Source organism: Bubalus bubalis, chromosome 1 (assembly GCF_019923935.1).
Source record: "Bubalus bubalis isolate 160015118507 breed Murrah chromosome 1, NDDB_SH_1, whole genome shotgun sequence".
Lineage (NCBI taxonomy): Eukaryota > Metazoa > Chordata > Mammalia > Artiodactyla > Bovidae > Bubalus > Bubalus bubalis.
The window spans coordinates 116,339,122-116,360,371 of NC_059157.1; the positions used below are offsets into that span (position 1 = coordinate 116,339,122).

The following is a 21,250-nucleotide window of genomic DNA, read 5'->3' on the forward strand; positions in this document are numbered from 1 at the left end:
CTTTATTCTTACGCTACTACCCATAAAGTAAGAGTACTGGTCACTGAGGTCAAAGAAACTAAGCTGCAAAGAGCTAAAAGAGATTCACTCGGAGCTTCACAGTCAGAATAGGGGAGAAACAGAGAAAAAAAAAAATATGAGAAGGGGAGCACTGTTTCACATTTTCATAAATCTCTGTTAATAACTGCTGTAAGAGAAGACACCTGAATTTTTAGATCTGCTTCTGCATTCAATCTGCTGCTATTCTTTTAACTCAAGTGTATGAAGAAAAATAAAATTTAAGTTCACACAGGCATGTAATTGTAAAAGGGAAGAGTATTTTAACAGTTTTAAGGTAACTGTCAACATTTTCCTCGGCTACTACACCAAACTCAATCAGAGGTAATTTCTTAAAGGTTGGTAGCCAACATGGAATCTGAAATATTATCAATGAACTTTTCATACTCTGCTACATTTAAATCTACTGGTCTACGTGGTAGGCAGGCTCTGTGACAGCACCCAATTCTCCCCTATCTCATGACCTGTGCGTGAACATCTTGAGTATGTGCAGGATCAAACAGAATGAGGCAGAGGTGACAGGATGTCACTTCCAATAATCAGGTTACAAAAAGATGGTGGCTTCTATCCTGAGCTGTCCTCTCTGGCTCTCTCATTTGCTCTGTGGTAATGAACTGATGATGTCTCCAGTCAACCATCAGCCACATAAGTGAATTTAGATTCTTCCTCTAGTCATGCTTTGGGATGCCTGTAGCCCTGGCTGACACCTTGATTATACCCCTGAGAGACCATAAAAGAGGGACCCAACTAAGCCACACCTGGATTCCTAACACATAGAAATGGTGATATAACAGACGTTTGTTGTTTCAGGACGTTAAATTTTGAAACAATTTGTTAAACAGCAGCAGATATCTAATATATATTGCATATACAAATACATATTGATCAGAACAGATACTTCACCCATGTACAATTTTGTAACAGTGTACTTTGGTGGCTTGAAAATATTTGTTCACTGAGTTATGCAAAACATTCCAAATACTGACCACTTCATCATAAAATATTTTAAAAAATAACTATCTGTTAATGTCACCACTAATCTCATCAGAAGATTATTATTATTAGATGTGAAAAGAAGGGAAGTGAAAAGCAAAGGAGAAAAGGAAAGATATACCCATTTGAATGCACAGTTCCAAAGAACAGCAAGGAGAGATAAGCCTTCCTCAGTGATCAATGAAAAGAAACAGAGGAAAACAACAGAATGGGAAAGACTAGAGATCTCTTCAAGAAAATTAGAGATATCAAGAGAACATTTCATGCAAAGATGGGCTCGATAAAGGACAGAAATGGTATGGACCTAAGAGAAGCAGAAGATATTAAGAAGAGGTGGCAAGAATACACAGAACTGTACAAAAAAGATCTTCACGACCCAGATAATCAAGATGTTGTGATCACTCACCTAGAGCCAGATATCCTGGAATGTAAAATCAAGTGGGCCTTAGGAAGCATCACTACGAACAAAGGCAGTGGAGGTGATGGAATTCCAGTTGAGCTATTTCAAATCCTGAAAGATGATGCTGTCAAAGTGTTGCACTCAATATGCCAGCAAATTTGGAAAACTCAGCAGTGGCCACAGGACTGAAAAAGGTCAGTTTTCATTCCAAACCCAAAGAAAGGCAATGCCAAAGAATGCTCAAACTACCACACAATTGCACTCATCTCACACGCTAGTAAAGTAATGCTCAAAATTCTCCAAGCTAGGCTTCAGCAATACGTGAACTGTGAACTTCCAGATGTTCAAGCTGGTTTTAGAAAAGGCAGAGGAACCAGAGATGAAATTGCCAACATCTGCAGGATCATCGAAAAAGCAAGAGAGTTCCAGAAAAACATCTATTTCTACTTTCTTGACTATGCCAAAACCTTTGACTGTGTGGATCACAAGAAACTGTGGAAAATTCTGAAAGAGATGGAAATACCGGATCACCTGACCTGCCTCTTGAGAAACCTGTATGCAGGTCAGAAAGCAACAGATAAACTGGACACGGAACAACAGACTTGTTCCAAATAGGAAAAGGAGTATGTCAAGGCTGTATATTGTCACCATTTTTATTTAACTGATATGCAAAGTACATTATGAGAAACGCTGGGCTGGAGGAAGCACAAGCTGGAATCAAGATTGCCGGGAGAAATATCAATAACCTCAGATATGCAGATGACACCACCCTTATGGCAGAAAGTGAAGAAGAACTAAAGAGCCTCTTGATGAAAGTGACAGAGGAGAGTGAACAAGTTGGCCTAAAGCTCAACATTCAGAAAACGAAGATCATGGCACCCGGTCCCATCACTTCATGGCAAGTGGATGGGCAAACAGTGGAAAACAGTGGCTGACTTTATTTTTGGGGGGCTCCAAAATCACTGCAGATGGTGACTGCAGCCATGAAATTAAAAGACGCTTGCTCCTTGGAAGGAAAGTTATGACCAACCTCGACAGCACATAAAAAGCAGAGACATTACTTTGCCAACAAAGGTCCGTCTAGTCAAGGCTATGGTTTTTCCAGTGGTCTTGAATGGATGTGAGAGTTGGACTATAAAGAAAGCTGAGCGCTGAAGAATTGATGCTTTTGAACTGTGGTGTTGGAGAAGACTCTTGAGAGTCCCTTGGACTGCAAGGAGATCTAACCAGTCCATCCTAAGGGAGATCAGTCCTGGGTGTTCATTGAAAGGACTGATGTTGAAGCTGAAACTCCAATGGTTTGCCAACTGATGCAAAGAGCTGACTCATTGGAAAAGACCCTGATGCTGGGAAAGACTGAGGAGGAGGAGAAGGGGACGACAGAAGAAAAGATGGTTGGATGGCATCACTGACTCAATGGACATGGGTTTGGGTGGACTCTGGGAGTTGGTGATGGACAGGGAGGCCTGGCGTGCTGCAGTTCATGGGGTCACAAAGAGTCGGACACGACTGAGTGACTGAACTGAACTGAATCTCATTAGAAAGCCTTTAAGTACTAGGAAGCTAACAAGATCACAATCATGGACTTAAACTTTCTAAAATTCTAAGTTCTGCATGAAAGCTGTTTTTTCCTCAAATGACTGGCAACAATTAATGTCAGTTGTTTGCCTTGAAGCAGTTAACAGGCTTTGTTCACATTCAAGAAAATGTCTGCCAAATGCCTAACTCTAAATAACTACAGTTTGTCAGTAATCTTTCAAGAAAAATAGCGTTCCATAAAAAAAGCAGCTAGTTTAGGTTTCAACTCAAACACGAGTACAAGTGTTTTTCTTTAAAGTAACCAGAGCACTTCAGTATACGGAAGTGCTTTATATACACATCCTATTTCATCAAAAAGAATAGTTTAAAAATATGGGTCAAGATCAAATGAAATTAATTTTTACTGCTTTGCCAAGAACATTAATAAGTAAAATTGGCTTAAAAAAAAAAAAACAAAAACAAAAAAAAAACCTGCAAGTGTGTATCAGTGAAGAATTCAACAAGTAGCAGCAGTTTGGTGCTACTGCCCTGATTTAATTAAGATGGCAGTAGTTTGACCAATCATTGCTTCTCAATTATCAGCCCAAATGTCAACACTGTGAAAAAGGCAAATAACTTGTTAGTATTATTATGAAAATGGTTCTCTTCTTACAGACCCACTGAAAGGGTATCAGGGACTCTCAGACCACACTTTGAGAAACACACTTTAAATCGATACTACTCCTAAGAAGAAAACAGTTCTCCAAAAACCTTTTCAAAGTTATCATAAGGTCTACTAACGAAAGTTAAGACTGACTTCCTAATTGTATAAAGTCATTCTTATCCCCCACCCTCATCAAACCTGAGGTAAAAGAAAGTGATGTTTCAAATAGCAACTCTTTTGCTTCAAACAGTAAAACAGCATAGAACCCATTTGCTGTAGTCTTCCCCACACAAAGATCCTGCCTTTATTCCTTGCAATAAAGGAAAGAGAAAGCTTTCAAGGGCATTATTCCTGAGCTCCATTACATTTATATGTAAAAAAAAAAAGCAGAAAGCACATATTATTCTTCAATATTCAGACCTTATAGTGCTCTTTCTCCCATCTTTATTTCTGAATCTTCCTCTCGTCATTATATCTGATGCTGGAGAGTACATTCTTTATTTCTTTCTACAGTAAACTCCAAAGCTGCCAGGTTAAAGATCAATCTTAAAACTCTCAACTAACTGGATTTTTCAAATCAAAAGACATGGTTTATATAATTTTCTTCATCTTTTTCTTACAACTTATTTCTTCTTTTAGCCTGCCTACCGACTTCTTATAGACCTATTTTTTGGCATCACTATTCTCAATATACACAATACATATTTCTATGACTCTGTCTACCCAACCAAATCATAACTTCTTCCTCTGGGTTTTGGGTTTCTTTTTAAGTTTTTATGGCCACACTACATACCAGGCAAAATTTTAGTTTCTCAACCAGTGATGGAACCTGTGCCTCTAACAGTGGGAAGTGCAGAATCTTAACCACTAGACTGGCAGGGAAGTTCCTTATCTTCTGTTGTTTTAATATACTTCTTAATGCCTAAAATATCTGGCTCACAAAAGGTAAGTGCTTGTTAAAATAAAATTATACGCAATGTTGAGCATCTTTTCATGTGTTTGTTGGCCATCTGTATGTCTTCTTTGGAGAAATGTCTGTTTAGGTTTTTTGCCCACTTTTGATCGTGTTATTTAAGGTACTAAGCTGCATGTATATTTTGGAGACTAATCCTTTGTCAATTATCTTGTTTGCAACTATTTTCTCTCATTCTAAGGGTTGTCTTTTAATCTTATTTGTTTCCTTTGTTGTGCAAAAGCTTTTAAGTTTAATTAAATCCCCTTTGTATATTTCCATTTTGCTTTTGTTTTTATTTCCATTACTCCAGGAGGTGGCTCAAAGAGGATTTTGCTATGATGTATGTCAAAGACTGTACTGCTGATGTTTTCCTCTAAGAGCTTTATAGTAATGCAAGTCAAAACTATAATGAGGTATCACCTCACACTGGTCAGAATGGTCATCATTAAAAAATCTACAATCAATAAATGCTGGAGAAGATATGAAGAAAAGGGCACCCTCATGCACTCCTGGTGGGAATGTAGATTGATACAGCCACTATGGAGAACAGTACAGATTCCTTAAAAAAACTAGGAATAGAACTACCATGTGACCCAGCAATCCCACCACTGAATATACACCCTGAGAAAACCATAATTGAAAGAAACACATGTACCCCAATATTCAGAGTGAAGTAAGTCAGAAAGAGAAAGACAGATATTGTATATTAATGCATGCATATGGAATCTAGATGTTACTGATGAACCTATTTGCAGGGCAGCAATGGAGACACAGACATACAGAACAGACTTGTAGACACAGTAGAAGAGGGCAGGACGAACTGAGAGCAGCATGGAAACATACACATCACCATATGTAAAACAGACAGCCAGTGGGCATGTGCTGTGTGACACAGGGAGCTCAACCCACTGCTCCGTAACTACCTAGAAGGACAGGATGGGGCGGGAAATAGAGGTTCAAGAGAAAGGAAACATATGTGTACCTGTAGCTGATTCATGATATATGGCAGAAACCAGTACAATATTGTAGAAACCAGTACAATATTGTAAAGCAATTATCCCCCCAACCCAAATTTTTAAAGAATAACAAAATCTGCCTTCCAATGCAGGGGACAAAGGTTCTGTCCTTAGTCGGGGAACTAAGATCCCACATGCCTTGGGGCAACTAAGACCTGATGTAGCCAAATAAGTAAATATTTTTAATAAAATACAATAATAATTTTTGTGTTAAAAAAACTATAATTTTTCTTTAAATCTGATAAAATGTTCTATTTCCTACCATCTTCTCTATGCACCCCAGACTGATACCATAATTTTTTGCATGGATTAGAGATTATTTTCTCCTTTTTTCAATACAGGAAGAGCACTTCTAGAAATTAAATAAGAGTTCCCTGGTGGTTCAGTGGCTAAGACTTTCCGCTCCCAATGCAGGGGACCTGGGTTCAATCCCTGGCCAGGGAACTAGATCCCACATGCATCAACTAAGAGCTGGCAGAGCCAAATAAATAAATACATTTAAAAAAAAAAAAAAAAGAGTGAAGATATAGTGTATCAAGACAGTAAGGACATGGCAGTCAAATGGGTATTCAAAAAAAAAAAAAAACAATCAGAGTCTTTTATCTAATGATAGATTTGTTTCCATTATAAGGCAGCAATTTCTTTTGCTTATTTTCCTCCTTTTGGCCTTCTGAAACAGCTATCAACTTTTTAATCTGATTCACTCCTCAGAAAGAACCAACTGTGCAACTTGCCTCAGTGGAGTACGGAATTACAAGGTAAGAACTGACTGTACTTGAAATAACCACCTCTGAGCAAGCCTTCACATCTTTTGATAGCTTCATTAAAATCTTGAAGACAACAATAAAGGCAAATAAAGTTAGGAAAAAAAGGTAAACTTACCACCAAACAAAGGTTCTGGTTCCACCAGTATTTCTTGCTTTTGAGGAATTGGGGCACGAACTTCCTCTCTATTAAGAAAAAAGAATAAGTGGGAAAATATCCAAATGAAAACTGTTTTCTGCTACCTATTCTCACTGTAATTATTATGAATACATTCAAATTAACAAGTAAAATGAACAACAGACTTAGTGACTTTAAGGAACCACATTAAATTATGACAAGTGATTGTTGGGTGATTTCCAAATAGAGATCAACTGGGACAAGGTACCTGGCATAGACAGAGCAAATGGGCTTAAGGAAAGAGAACAAACATAAAAATAAAAGATACTGTGCCTTTCCTCTTAAGTTCCCTACCCTAAATTCTTAAGGAAAAAGAAGACAGGAAATTTATACACACACAAAAAAAGTTCAGGAATAAATTAATGGAAAAGTATGAGCTTAATAAAAGCAATATTACATCACCACTACATCAAATAGAGAATTAAAACACAGATATATTAATATAAGTTTACACAGGCAGTTAATTTTATGCTAGTTATGATGGAGCTAAAGTAAGTAGATGCTGTTTTGTTGTTTAGTCACTAAGTCATGTCCAACTCTTTTGTGATCCCATGGACTGTAGCCTGCCAGGTTCCTCGAACCATGGGATTTCCCAGCAAGAATACTGGAGTAGGTTGTCATTTTCTTTTCCAGAGGATCTTCCTGACCCAGGGATCAAACTGCATGTCCTGTGTTAGCAGGCGATTCTTTACCACTGAGTCACCAGGGAAGTCCAACCTAGGCAGTACTCTTGGATTATTCATTAAACAGACACTAATAACAAGAAAAAACACTCATCTTTTAAAAGCCTATAAATTCTTCAGAGTTTACCTCCAGAGGGTTTACTAATAACCCATCTCTTCTAGTGAAGAATACTCATTTAGATACGCTGTAAAAATGGTACATATCTCTTTATATGTCATTTAGTTATTTGAGCTTTAACTCAAATACAAAACTCTGCTGATTAATGTTCATAGCATGTAGTAAGTTCCAAATTTAATATGTTCCTCTTAAATGTTAATTTAACTTAGGCCAATGTTTTTCATTCAGGTGTTTCTAATAGTAATAACTGAGCTTAAGGCTGTTTTTGACACCTAAAAGTTGAAACATCAAAACATGCTATTTAATGAAGTATCAATACTCATTTGTCAACAAAAACTAACATACTGTAAATAAAAAAGAACTAGTCAGACAAATGGAGAAGGCAATGGCACCCCACTCCAGTACTCTTGCCTGGAAAATCCCATGGACGGAGGAGCCTGGTGGGCTGCAGTCCATGGGGTCGCTGGGAGTCGGGCACGACTGAGCGACTTCACTTTCACTTTTCACTTTCATGCACTGAAGAAGGAAATGGCAACCCACTCCAGTGTTCTTGCCTGGAGAATCCCAGGGACGGGGGAGCCTGGTGGGCTGCCGTCTATGGGGTCACACAGAGTTGGACACGACTGAAGCGACTTAGCAGCAGCAGTCAGACAAAGAAATCTACAATAAGCCAAATGAGTGAAGCATAAATGATAATTTAGTATTACATTATGAACTCTTTCCTACTGGATTTCAGTCACTGCTCACAAACAGAACTGCAATACTCTGAAGAAATAGACATGTGTCTCTAAGAAGAAGCTCTATTAAATCTCTTTCACCAAAGAAGAATAGGCCATTATCTTAAGAAAAAGATATCTTAACAGACAACTTTTACCTGAATAGATCTTTTCATTATTGGTATACTTCACTTTACATTTTATGTGAATGTGTGTGCGTGTACAGAATTCTCTCAATCTAAGGCTTCCAAGGGAACATTTCATGCAAAGATGGGCTTGATAAAGGACAGAAATGGTATGGACCTAACAGAAGCAGAAGATATTAAGAAGAGACAGCAAGAATACACAGAAGAAATATACAAAAAAGATCTTCACGACCCAGATAATCATGATGGTGTGATCACTGACCTAGAGCCAGACATCCTGGAATGTGAAGTCAAGTGGGCCTTAGAAAGCATCACTACGAACAAAGCTAGTGGAGGTGATGGAATTCCAGTTGAGCTATTTCAAATCCTGAAAGATGATGCCGTGAAAGTGCTGCACTCAATATGCCAGCCAATTTGGAAAACTCAGCAGTGGCCACAGGACTGGAAAAAGTCAGTTTTCATTCCAATCCCAAAGAAAGGCAATGCCAAAGAATGCTCAAACTACCGCACAATTGCACTCATCTCACATGCTAGTAAAGTAATGCTCAAAATTCTCCAAGCCAGGCTTCAGCAATATGTGAACTGTAAACTTCCTGATGTTCAAGCTGGTTTTAGAAAAGGCAGAGGAACCAGAGATCAAATTGCCAACATCCACTGGATCATGGAAAAAGCAAGAGAGTTCCAAAAGAACATCTATTTCTGCTTTATTGACTATGCCAAAGCCTTTGACTGTGTGGATCACAAGAAACTGTGGAAAATTCTTAAAGAGATGGGAATACCAGACCACCTGACCTGCCTCTTGAGAAATATGTATGCAGGTCAGGAAGCAACAGTTAGAACTGGACATGGAACAACAGACTGGTTCCAAATAGGAAAAGGAGTTTGTCAAGGCTGTATATTGTCACCCTGCTTATTTAACTTATTTGCAGAGTACATCATGAGAAACGCTGGACTGGAAGAAACACAAGCTGGAATCAAGATTGCCGGGAGAAATATCAATAACCTCAGATATGCAGATGACACTATCCTTATGGCAGACAGTGAAGAGGAACTAAAAAGGCTCTTGATGAAAGTGAAAGTGGAGAGTGAAAAAGTTGGCTTAAAGCTCAACATTCAGAAAACAAAGATCATGGCATCCGGTCCCATCACTTCATGGGAAATAGATGGGGAAACAGTGGAAACAGTGTCAGACTTTATTTTTGGGGGCTCCAAAATCACCGCAGATGGTGATTGCAGCCATGAAATTAAAAGACGCTTACTCCTTGGAAGGAAAGTTATGACCAACCTAGATAGCATATTCAAAAGCAGAGACATTACTTTGCCAACAAAGGTTCATCTAGTCAAGGCTATGGTTTTTCCTGTGGTCATGTATGGATGTGAGAGTTGGACTGTGAAGAAGGCTGAGTGCCGAAGAATTGATGCTTTTGAACTGTGGTGTTGGAGAAGACTCTTGAGAGTCCCTTGGACTGCAAGGAGATCCAACCGGTCCATTCTGCAGGAGACCAGCCCTGAGATTTCTTTGGAAGGAAAGATGCTAAAGCTGAAACTCCAGTACTTGGGCCACCTCATGCGAAGAGGTGACTCATTGGAAAAGACTCTGATGCTGGGAGGGATTAGGGGCAGGAGGAGTAGGGGACGACAGAGGATGAGATGGTTGGATGGCATCACTGACTTGATGGACGTGAGTCTGAGTGAACTCCAGGAGCTGGTGATGGACAGGCAGGCCTGGCGTGCTGCGATTCACGGGGTTGCAAAGAGTCGGACACGACTGAGCGACTGAACTGAACTGAAGGCTTCCTGGTAGCTCAGCTGGTAAAGAATCTGCCTGCAATGCAGGAGACCCCAGTTTGATTCCTGGGTTGGGCAGATCTCCTGGAGAAGGGATAGGCTACCCACTCCAATATTCTTGGGTGTCCCTGGTGGCTAGGCTGGTAAAGAATCCGCTTGCAATTCAGGACACCTGGATTTGATTTCTGGGTTGGAAGATACCTGGAGAAGGAAACGGCTACCGACTCTAGTATTCTGATCTAGAGAATTCCATGGACTGCATAGTCCATGGGGTCGCAAAGAGCTGGACACAACTGAGCGACTTTCACACAGAAGGCAATTTAATTACTCAAGAAACAAGTCTTAAATCTGATGAAATACATCAATTAGGGCCATGGCTTAATTAGTAGTCCTTATACAGAAAGACATATTTTAGGTTATCTATTCCAAGACTGCTGGCTACCTAATGAAATGGAAGAATGGAACAGAAGGTGAACTGTATAGAAAGAAAACCTGTTTAGAAAGTAGGCTATAGTGTTAGTCACTCAGTTGTGCCTAAATCTTTGAGACCCCATGGAGCACACCAGCTCATCTGTTCAGGGGGTTCTCCAGGCAAGAATACTGGAGTGGACTGCTATTCCCTTCTCCAGGGGATCTTTCCCACCCAGGGATCAAACCTGGGTCTCCTGCACTACAGGCAGAGTCTTTACCATTTGAGCAACTGACACTGGCTTAGGAAGTAGGTGCCACTATCAAATGCTAATCAATTAGTAATACAAATAATCTAAGCCAAATTATAATGTAATTCAGTAGGAAAAGACATTCATTAATCAAAAGTATTTTTAAGTACAATTAAGAAAACATGTTTTAAACAGTGAAGACTGATATGTCAGCTATGAATACCTGTTATAAACTAAATCATATTTTCATATTGATTTCCATTAAAGATTTGAGTTATGCTGGTGGAGATTGGATTACTGAACTTGAAATAAAAAGCCAATACAGATAGGAAAAAACTTCGTAAGATACAAATAAAAATCTTTCAAGTTCACACTTTGTGGGAAAATAGTATATTACTCTAGAATCTGGAACTAGATTAAAAAAAAAAAAGCAATCATGTCCTGGAATGTTTCTGTGGCTTTTTAAATCTAATTTAGTAAATATAAAATCCGCACCTTTGGCCTATTCTATTTAAGGGGATCCCTTTTGTCTAGTATCTCATGTTGTAAACATTAAAGAATTATAAAGGGCTATCTGTATTAAAATCTTATTTAAGGATATTTGAAATTTTGATTAAAAAATCAACATATTTTAAAAGACTACTGGAATTTTGCCTAACAGATACTCATTTTAAACTCTCGTTGGTATCAAATGTAAAGGGCAGAAAACATCAATGTACTTATCATTTGTTACTATTCTCCATATATTACAGTTCTATATGCTGAAGGTGCTTCTAAAGATTAGATACCTATAGTTATTTAAGGCATAAAGGATTAGAATTTTTTTCAAAAAATTTTCATGACAATTCAAAACTTTCCTGGGACAATGTAGGAAAATCTAAAAATGGGAAATCTAACCTTTATTGGGCTCTACTTGCATATCTGCTATTTAATTGCTGCATAGCTTGGGGAAATGGCTATACTTCAGCTTCCTGTATAAAACATGGATAATAATACCCACCTATAGGATTCTTCTGAGGATTAAATAGACTTGACAGTGCTCTAGAGAATTTAAAGCACGTAAGTATAAAAATTGTCACCTGATACATTCAGATGCTTTCAACTTTTTATTTGTTCAAAATAGAGAATTAACCTAATTGACAAAAACGTAACTGCTCAATGTTGGCAGCAGGTAGCTCCTAATAATAAATATTAAATTCATACTCTGTGTGTGGTCTGACAGTGGAGACACTTGCTGAACTGGTACTGGGCTCTTCAGCGATTCCTCCACCATCCAAAAACATAGTGACTGCCATCTCCAGATTATTGTTGCAGGCTTCAAGCATATGTTTCCCTACACTTTCACTTGCACCTGAAATAGTATAAAAACAAGAAAAAAGTTAAACAAAGACATCTTCTTACATTCAATTCACATTAGAAGACAGAATGCCCAAGGAAATTAATAGTACTTTCCCTCTTTAGAATGTTTTTTTAATTAATTTATTTTTAAGTTGAAGGATAATTGCTTTATAGAATTTTGTTGTTTTCTGTCAAACCTCAACATGAATCAGCCATAAGTATACCTATGTCCCCGCCCTCTTGAACATCCCTCCCATCTCCCTCCCCATCCCACCCCTCTAGGTTGATACAGAGCTCCTGTTTGAGTTCCCTGAGACATACAGCAAATTCTCATTGGCTACTTATTTTACACATGGTAATTTAAGTTTCCATGTTACTCTCCCCATAAATCTCACCCTCTCCTTCCCTTTCCCGTGTCCTTAGGTCTACTCTGTCTGTTTCCCCACTGCCGCCCTGCAAATAAATTCTTTCGTACTATCTTTCTAGATTTCGTATATATGCATTAGTATATGATATTCATCTTTCTCTTTCTGACTTACTTCACTCTGTATAACAGGCTCTAGGTTCATCTACCTCATTAGAACTGACTCAAACAAGTTCCTTTTTATGGCTGAGTAATATTCCATTGTGTGTATGTACCACAACTTCTGTATCCATTTATCTGTCAATGGACATCTAGGTTGCTCCCATGTTTTAGCTACTATAAACTGTGCTGCAATGAACATTGATGTGTCTTTTTCAGTTTTGGTTTCCTCAGCATATATGCCTAGGAGTGGGACTGCTGGGTCATATGGTGGTTCTATTCCTAGTTTTTTTTAAGGAATCTCCATACCATCTTCCATAATGGCTGTATCAATTTACATTCCCACCAACAGTGCAAGAGGGTTCCCTTTTCTCCACAGCCTTTCCAGCATGTACTGTTTGTAGACCTTCTGATGATGGCCATTCCGACCAGGAGAATGACCATTATGGCAGAAAGCAAAGAAGAACTAAAGAGCCTCTTGATGAAAGTGAAAGAGGAGAGTGAAAAAGTTGGCTTAAACTAAACATTCAGAAAACTAAGATCATGGCATCCTGTCTGATCACTTCAAGGCAAATAGATGGCAAATGGAAACAGTGAGAGACTTTTATTTTCTTGGGCTCCAAAATCACTGCAGATGGTGACTGCAGCCATGAAATTAAGTTGCTTGCTCCTTGGAAGAAAAGCTATGACCAACCTAGATGGCACATTAAAAAGCAGAGACATTACTTTGCCAACAAAGGTCCGTCTAGACAAAGCTATGGTTTTTCCAGTAGTCACGTACAGATGTGAGAGTTGGACCATAAAGAAAGCTGAGCGCCAAAGAATTGATGCTTCTGAACTGTGGTGTTGGAGAAGACTCTTGAGACTCCCTTGGACTGCAAGGAGATCCAACCAGTTCATCCTAAAGGAAATCAGTCCTGAATACTCATTGGAAGGACTGATGCTGAAGCTGCAACTTCAATATTTTGGCCCCTTGATGCGAAAAACTGACTCACTGGAAAAGACTCTGATGCTGAGAAAGACTGAAGGCAGGAGGAGAAGGGGACAAAAGAGGATGAGATGGTAGGATGGCATCACCAACTCAATGGACATTGAGTTTGAGCAAGCTCCAGGAATTGGTGATGGACAGGGAAGCCTGGCATGCTGCAGTCCATGGGGTCGCAAAGAATCGGACACAACTAAGTGACTAATTCTGACCAGTGTGAGGTGATATCTCATTGTAGTTTTGATTTGCACTTTTCTAATAATGAGTGATATTGAGCATCTTTTCATGTGTTTGTTATTCTGAGTTGTCTTTTCACCTTGCCTATAGTTTCCTTTGTTGTGCAAAAGCTTTTAAGTTTAATCAGGTTCCACTTGTTTACTTTTGTTTTTATTTCCATTATTCTAGGAGATGGGTCATAGAGGATCTTGCTTTCTTTTTTCTTTAAATAATTATTTAATTCTACACTGTTGCCTAATTAGTGTGAAATATACAGAACTAGAAAATAAAGCAGCAACATTAAAATGTAGTCTTCATAATAAAACAAAAACTAAATAAAGTGTTTACTATTTCTTTAAATAAACCAACTATATATTCAATATTTGTTAATCAACTGAAAAATAAAATTAAACATTATATCCTAGAAAGTTAGAACTACTTCATTAGAAAGAATGCAGTTCAGTTAGCAATTTCTATTTCTAACAGGAAGGAAGCATTTTCGTAATAATGGGAGAGGAGATGCTACATTTATTGTCAAAGATATAATTAAATCAAAATCTGCTATGAAATGTCAATCTTCATCATTTAAAACTGGTCCTATCACACAGTTACTCATTTATTTGTACAGTAAAGCAAACATAATCTGTTTGACGCAATGTAAATTGGTAAAGCCCTTTAAGAAATCAATTTTTAAAAAATATTTATTTACTTGGCTGCACTGGGTCTTAGTTGTGTGACATGAGATCTTTGACCTTTGTTGTGGAATGCAGAATCTTTAGTTGAAGTATACGAACTCTTAGTTGCAGCATTTGGGATCTAGTTCCCTGACCAAGGATCAAACCTGGGCCCCTTATATTGGGAGCACAGAGTCTTAGCCAGTGGGTCACCAGGGAAGTCCTAAGAAATCAATTTTATAAGATGTTATCAGCAAACATAAAAATACCTTTTACAATTTTTGACCCAGTAATTTGGACTTGTAGTCTAGATAAACCTACATAAATCTATACAAGTCTAAATAACCTATATAAATCTAGTCTAAATAAATCTATATAAAATACACGCATAACCATGTCTATATACATGTCCAATATAACTTCAGTTAATACCGAAAAACTGGACAACATAAATGGCTAACAGCAGTAGAATCTAAATTGTAAATCTATTTGGTGGGACATTCTGTGAGCATTAAAAAGCATCTCAGGTCACAAGGAACTATATTCAATATCCTATAATAAACCACAATGGAAAAGAAAAAAAAAAGCATCTCAGACTTTCCATTTGAGATGATTTTCTTTCTACCTGAATTTTGTCCCTTAGAGTTTCCTCCAGCCAAGACTGATGGTGAGTTGGTTTTTTGTTTTTGATCTGATAACGCCTTTTATTTTGCCATTGTTCCTGAAAGACAGTTTCAGTGGATATTCTATTTTAAGGCTGACAATTATTTTCTCCCAGTACACTGAAGATAGCATTCCGGTGTCTTCTGGCTTCTGCTACTGCTTGTGGGAAGTAAGCTGCCAGACTAAAGAAAAACATTTTTATAGCAATCTGTTGTTTCTCTCTAGTTGCTTTTAAGATCTTCTCTGTCTTTGGTCTTCAGCAGTTTCACTCTGATTTGCTGGGGCTGACTGTATTTATCCTTCTTAGGATTCATTGAACTTCAACCATAAAGACTGATCTTTTATCAATTCTGAAAAATTCTCAGATATTTTCTTTTAAGGGTCTTAGTTGAGGCATGCATCGACCTTCTGTTGCAGTGTCCCCTGCATTGGAAGACGGATTTCTTAACCACTGGACCAGGGAAGTCCCTGCCAATTTGTCTTTCACCTGTTCACGAGCTTTTGTGTTGTGCTATAACCAGATGCATCTGACTCTTTGCAACCCCACGGACTGTAGCCCGCCAGGCTCCTCTGTCCATGGGATTTTTCAGGCAATAATATTGGAGTGGGTTGCAATTTCCTTCTCCTGGGGATCTTCCTGACCCAGGAATCAAACTTGCACTTCCTGCATTGCAGGCAGATTCTTTACCACAGTGCCACCTGGGAAGCCCTCATGAACTTTTAGTTTTAATTTTTTATAACTAGAAGTTCTGGGTTTTTTCTAATCTGATTGGTCATGTTTCAGAGACCCTTACTTCATACTCTTACTTTAATCTTTTTCATTTATTCTAATATATTAATCAAACTTACAGGAATTACAAAGACAAAAGATAAACTATCTGCAGTCTCTAGTGGTCACTGTCTCTTGTTTCTGCTGGCTCTTGCCCACTGTGCCATGGTTTTTTGTGCATTTTGTGATTTTTCTGAATGTGATCTCAAGTGGCTTCGAATTTTAATCTGTAGATTTATGAAGCCTGGGTTGAAGGTACACCCCTTCTCAGAGAGGATGATTTAACAGATTTTGTAAGGTACCTGAGGGTACTACCTAACAGGGGCTATTTAAAATACATTCTTGACCTAAGTTTTATATGATCACATGGGAAATGTGACCTTGTAAGAACCTTTGCTATAAATTCTCAGTGAAGATTTCTCCTACCACTCCCCAAATGCGAAGGTCCCAGTGTCGTGAATGGAAGAGGTCTCCTTGCAGATTCTTCTCCTTAGAAGGCAACAGGCTTGTTTCCTGTGCCCTATGAGGCTATCAAAACAGAAATTCAAAGCCATCCAGTTTGGGCAAATTCAATCAGGGTGAAAGCTTAAACCTAGCTAACATCTCATTCCCAATTTCATTTAATATTTAAGCTTCTGAATATTCTTTATTTCCTTGCCAGCCAGTGAGGCATCTTGAAAGATTTTTAAAAATAAATATTTAAGTCAAGTCTTTAACTCTTCTTACCTAGATTACTACAATAGGCTCCTAAATGATCATCATTCCATTTTCCACCTTGCTGCTGAGGTTATGTTCTAATATACAAGTGTAATTATCACACATAAATACAAACACAAATACACACAAATGGCTTAAAATTCTTTAATGGCTCTCTGACACCTACAGTATAAATTTCAAAGTCCTTAGGATCTGGCAAGTCCTTTGTGATCAGACCTCAGCCTATCTCTCTGGCTTTGCCTCTCCTCTTCACCATCCTACAAGTTCAGTATTGCCACACCAAATTACATGCTTGGAAAGTCTTTATTCTCCTTATCTCCTCCTTCATCCAGTTCATACACACTCAAGAATCACTGTAAGCATTACTTTTGCCAATTCCTGCGCTGAGCATTCTCTATACTACCTCCTCCCCACTCTCACCGCTGTGATACTCTACTACATACGTGGATATACTACTAAGCATTAAATGCTTCTTTACTTTCTGTTTCCTCCAGAAGAGCAAGAGCTTCTTGAACTCATTTCTGTCTTTCCCCAGCCCTAGTATTGTCGTTTGCTTGCATGTTACCAACATCCAGTAGGCTTAGAACTATCTCATAGTACTTCAGCTAACCAGTTAGTGCACTGGGAAAGAAGCGCCAGACTTCAATCAAAAAAGCCTTCTATATCCTTTGAATTTTTTTTTTTTCGTGGCCAAGCCAAACGTTTGCAAGATCTAAGTTCACCAACCAGGGACTGAACCAGGGTCCTGGCAGTGAAAGCACTGGATCCTAACCACTGGACTGCCAGAGAATTCCTCTATTCTTTGAATTTTAAACCACATATATTTGTTTTACACTTCCCTTATAAAAGCAATACGGTTACACTGTGGAAATCACTAACAGCAAGTGGGTATTTAGGAAAAATGAACTTAAGATAAAACTTCCACTTAAAGCATCACATACAAATTTTTTAAATGGTATTACCAAGGGAACATTTCATGCAAAGATGGGCTCGATAAAGGACAGAAATGGTATGGACCTAACAGAAGCAGAAGATATTAAGAAGAGACAGCAAGAATACACAGAAGAACTGTACAAAAAAGATCTTCACGACCCAGATAATCATGATGGTGTGATCACTGACCTAGAGCCAGACATCCTGGAATGTGACGTCAAGTGGGCCTTAGAAAGCATCACTACGAACAAAGCTAGTGGAGGTGATGGAATTCCAGTTGAGCTATTTCAAATCTTGAAAGATGATGCCGTGAAAGTGCTGCACTCAATATGCCAGCCAATTTGGAAAACTCAGCAGTGGCCACAGGACTGGAAAAGGTCAGTTTTCATTCCAATCCCAAAGAAAGGCAATGCCAAAGAATGCTCAAACTACCGCACAATTGCACTCATCTCACACGCTAGTAAAGTAATGCTCAAAATTCTCCAAGCCAGGCTTCAGCAATACGTGAACCGTGAACTTCCTGATGGTCAAGCTGGTTTTAGAAAAGGCAGAGGAACCAGAGATCAAATTGCCAAATTCCAATATCCAATGGATCATGGAAAAAGCAAGAGAGTTCCAAAAGAACATCTATTTCTGCTTTATTGACAATGCCAAAGCCTTTGACTGTGTGGATCACAAGAAACTGTGGAAAATTCTTAAAGAGATGGGAATACCAGACCACCTGACCTGCCTCTTGAGAAATATGTATGCAGGTCAGGAAGCAACAGTTAGAACTGGACATGGAACAACAGACTGGTTCCAAATAGGAAAAGGAGTTCGTCAAGGCTGTATATTATCACCCTGTGTATTTAACTTATATGCAGAGTACATCATGAGAAACACTGGACTGGAAGAAACACAAGCTGGAATCAAGATTGCCGGGAGAAATATCAATAACCTCAGATATGCAGATGACACCATCCTTATGGCAGACAGTGAAGAGGAACTAAAAAGGCTCTTGATGAAAGTGAAAGTGGAGAGTGAAAAAGTTGGCTTAAAGCTCAACATTCAGAAAACGAAGATCATGGCATCCGGTCCCATCACTTCATGGGAAATAGATGGGGAAACAGTGGAAACAGTGTCAGACTTTATTTTGGGGGGCTCCAAAATCACTGCAGATGGTGATTACAGCCATGAAATTAAAAGACGCTTACTCCTTGGAAGGAAAGTTATGACCAACCTAGAAAGCATATTCAATAGCAGAGACATTACTTTGCCAACAAAGGTCCGTCTAGTCAAGGCTATGGTTTTTCCTGTGGTCATGTATGGATGTGAGAGTTGGACTGTGAAGAAGGCTGAGCGCCGAAGAATTGATGCTTTTGAACTGTGGTGTTGGAGAAGACTCTTGAGAGTCCCTTGGACTGCAAGGAGATCCAACCAGTCCATTCTGAAGGAGACCAGCCCTGGGATTTCTTTGGAGGGAATGATGCTGAAGCTGAAACTCCAGTACTTTGGCCACCTCATGCAAAGAGTTGACTCATTGGAAAAGACTCTGATGCTGGGAGGGATTGGGGGCAGGAGGAGAAGGGGACGACAGAAGTTGAGATGGCTGGATGGCATCACTGACTCGATGGATGTGAGACTGAGTGAACTCCGGGAGTTTGTGATGGACAGGGAGGCCTAGCGTGCTGCGATTCATGGGTCGCAAAGAGTCGGACACAACTGAGCGACTGAACTGAACTGATCTCAATATAAAGTGATAATCATAAGCTACAAAAAATCGTCAGATGATAGAGTAGCTAAAACTCTGTCACAAAGCTGACAAATACACATCTAAGATGCTAGTTAAAAAAAAAAAAAGAACTTCCCTGGTGGCCCGGACAGTAAAGAATTCACCTGCAATGCAGGAGATCCGGGTTCAAATTCTGGGTTAGGAAGATCCCCTGGGGGAGGGAATGGCTACCCACTCCAGTACTCTTGCTCAGGAAATCCCAAGGACAGAGGAGCCAGGGGCGGGGGGGTACAGTCCATGGAGTCACAAAGAGTCGAATACAACTGAGCAACTAACACTTTCCCTTTCCCTGGTGGTCCAGTGGTTAAGAATCCACCTGCCAGTGCAGGGGACACAGATTCAATCCCTGGTCTGGAAGGATCCCACATGCCACAGAGCAACTAAGCCCTCTGTGCCATTTCCTCCAGCTGCAGATGTCTATGTAACCAAGGCACAGCCTTTGGTGGCACTTTATAGTGCCCTGTCTTTGCATGATATGGAGAGTGATAGCAGTCACATTAGTCCCCTCATTTTTCTTGACAATATACCAAATACCCACCTGCTAAGTTGTGACCCCCTTTCCTCACTCTGAAGTAGATATAGGAACAGACACTACTTTTCCACAAGGCTTTATTGCTATCCTTGTCTCTGCTAGCTCTTCTATCTTACAGCCTTTGGATATTCAGTCAACTGGCCAGTTCTTACTTTTCTCAAACCAGTTCTCTCTCCTTAAATTCTTAGTCAGACTAAATCAAAAGTTCTCAAGTTCTAAACTACATATAAAATAGATAAACAACAGGCCTTACTGTATAGCATAGGAAACTACATTCAATATCTTGTAATAAACATAATGGAAGAGAATATGAAAAAAGAATACGTATAACTGAATCACTTTGGTGTACACTAACTACACTGCAAAAATTAACTATACTTCAATAAAAAGTAATTTTTAAATAAGTTCTCAAGTTCTAATATGTACAGATTTACATTCTCACCTTTAGAAAACACTTTAAAAAATGAAATCTCAAAACAAAAACAAATTCAACTTTTTGAGGGAAAAGAGGAGTTCAAATATTCTAGTAGACAACTGTATGTTAGATAATTAATACAAACTCCACTCCAGTCCCACTCTAATATTCTGGCCTGGAGAATTCCATGGACTGTATATGTCAGTCCATGGGGTCACAAAGAGTCAGACACGACTGAGCAACTCTCACTTTCACTGGAGGCATAAACAGCACAAATGTGATGAAAAATTTCCATATTATTACTCATAAAACCTAAGGCTTTGTTTCAGTGCTTTTCTAGTATTTTTACATTGTGTCCAGGTATACTGGGTTATGTTGTTATATTTCTTAAATGCTGGTCTAAAAGTTCAGTGTTTATTGTACTCCACCATTCTAATTTACTCATCTACAGAGCAGTTTCTGAAAATTAAAAGGTTCACATAGGTAAACTACTCTGGTTGTTTACTCTAGCAAGAGATGAATGAACTGTAACCTTTGCCTTATAAAACTAGTTTCTGAATGACATCTACTGATCTTTTTCTTTTCAGAGAATTAAGTGGCTGAAATTTGCACCATTCTGGCTCTTGTCTCTTGAGGTACTCACCACATTGCACTAAAGCACCACAAAAAGTACCAAGAACATGCTGATGGGGAATCGAAACTCTCTTCTACTATAACAGCAACCAATCCTGGCTGCTTTCACTCTTTTTGAAATTTTTTCATAAGGAAATTCAGCTTAAAAATGATCACTGCTGGGAATTCCCTGGCAGTCCAGTGGCTAGGACTCAGCCCTTTCAATACGGGGGCCAGGGTTCAATCCCTGGTCAGGGAACTGAGGTCCCACAAGCTTCGCGGCATAGCAAAACATAAACAAACAAAAATGACCACTGCATTCAAATGGTTGTTGTCATCCTTCTCATCACTCTTCAACTATCTGAATTTCAATACCCCTGTTATGGGAACCATTTAGAGAACCTGTAAGTTCTGAAGTAAAATAGAAGACGCCATGAAAATCAGGAG

At 38.9% G+C, this 21,250-nt stretch overlaps 1 protein-coding gene across 3 annotated transcripts in view; it reads right to left on the reverse strand.

Annotated features, from left to right (window-relative positions):
• UBXN7 (UBX domain protein 7) overlaps window positions 1-21,250 on the reverse strand; it is a 60,335-nt gene that overhangs the window by 26,836 nt on the left and 12,249 nt on the right. For 2 of the 3 annotated variants that reach the window (XM_025285725.3, XM_044942978.2), the window contains exons 2-3: window positions 11,859-12,006; window positions 6,486-6,553 (exon numbers count right to left, since the gene is read on the reverse strand). In XM_025285725.3, coding sequence (XP_025141510.1) covers window positions 6,486-6,553; window positions 11,859-12,006 — 216 coding nt within the window. Of the gene's footprint in view, window positions 1-6,485; window positions 6,554-11,858; window positions 12,007-15,016; window positions 15,113-21,250 lie in introns of all 3 variants that reach the window. The other variant, XM_025285730.3, reaches the window with a different exon arrangement.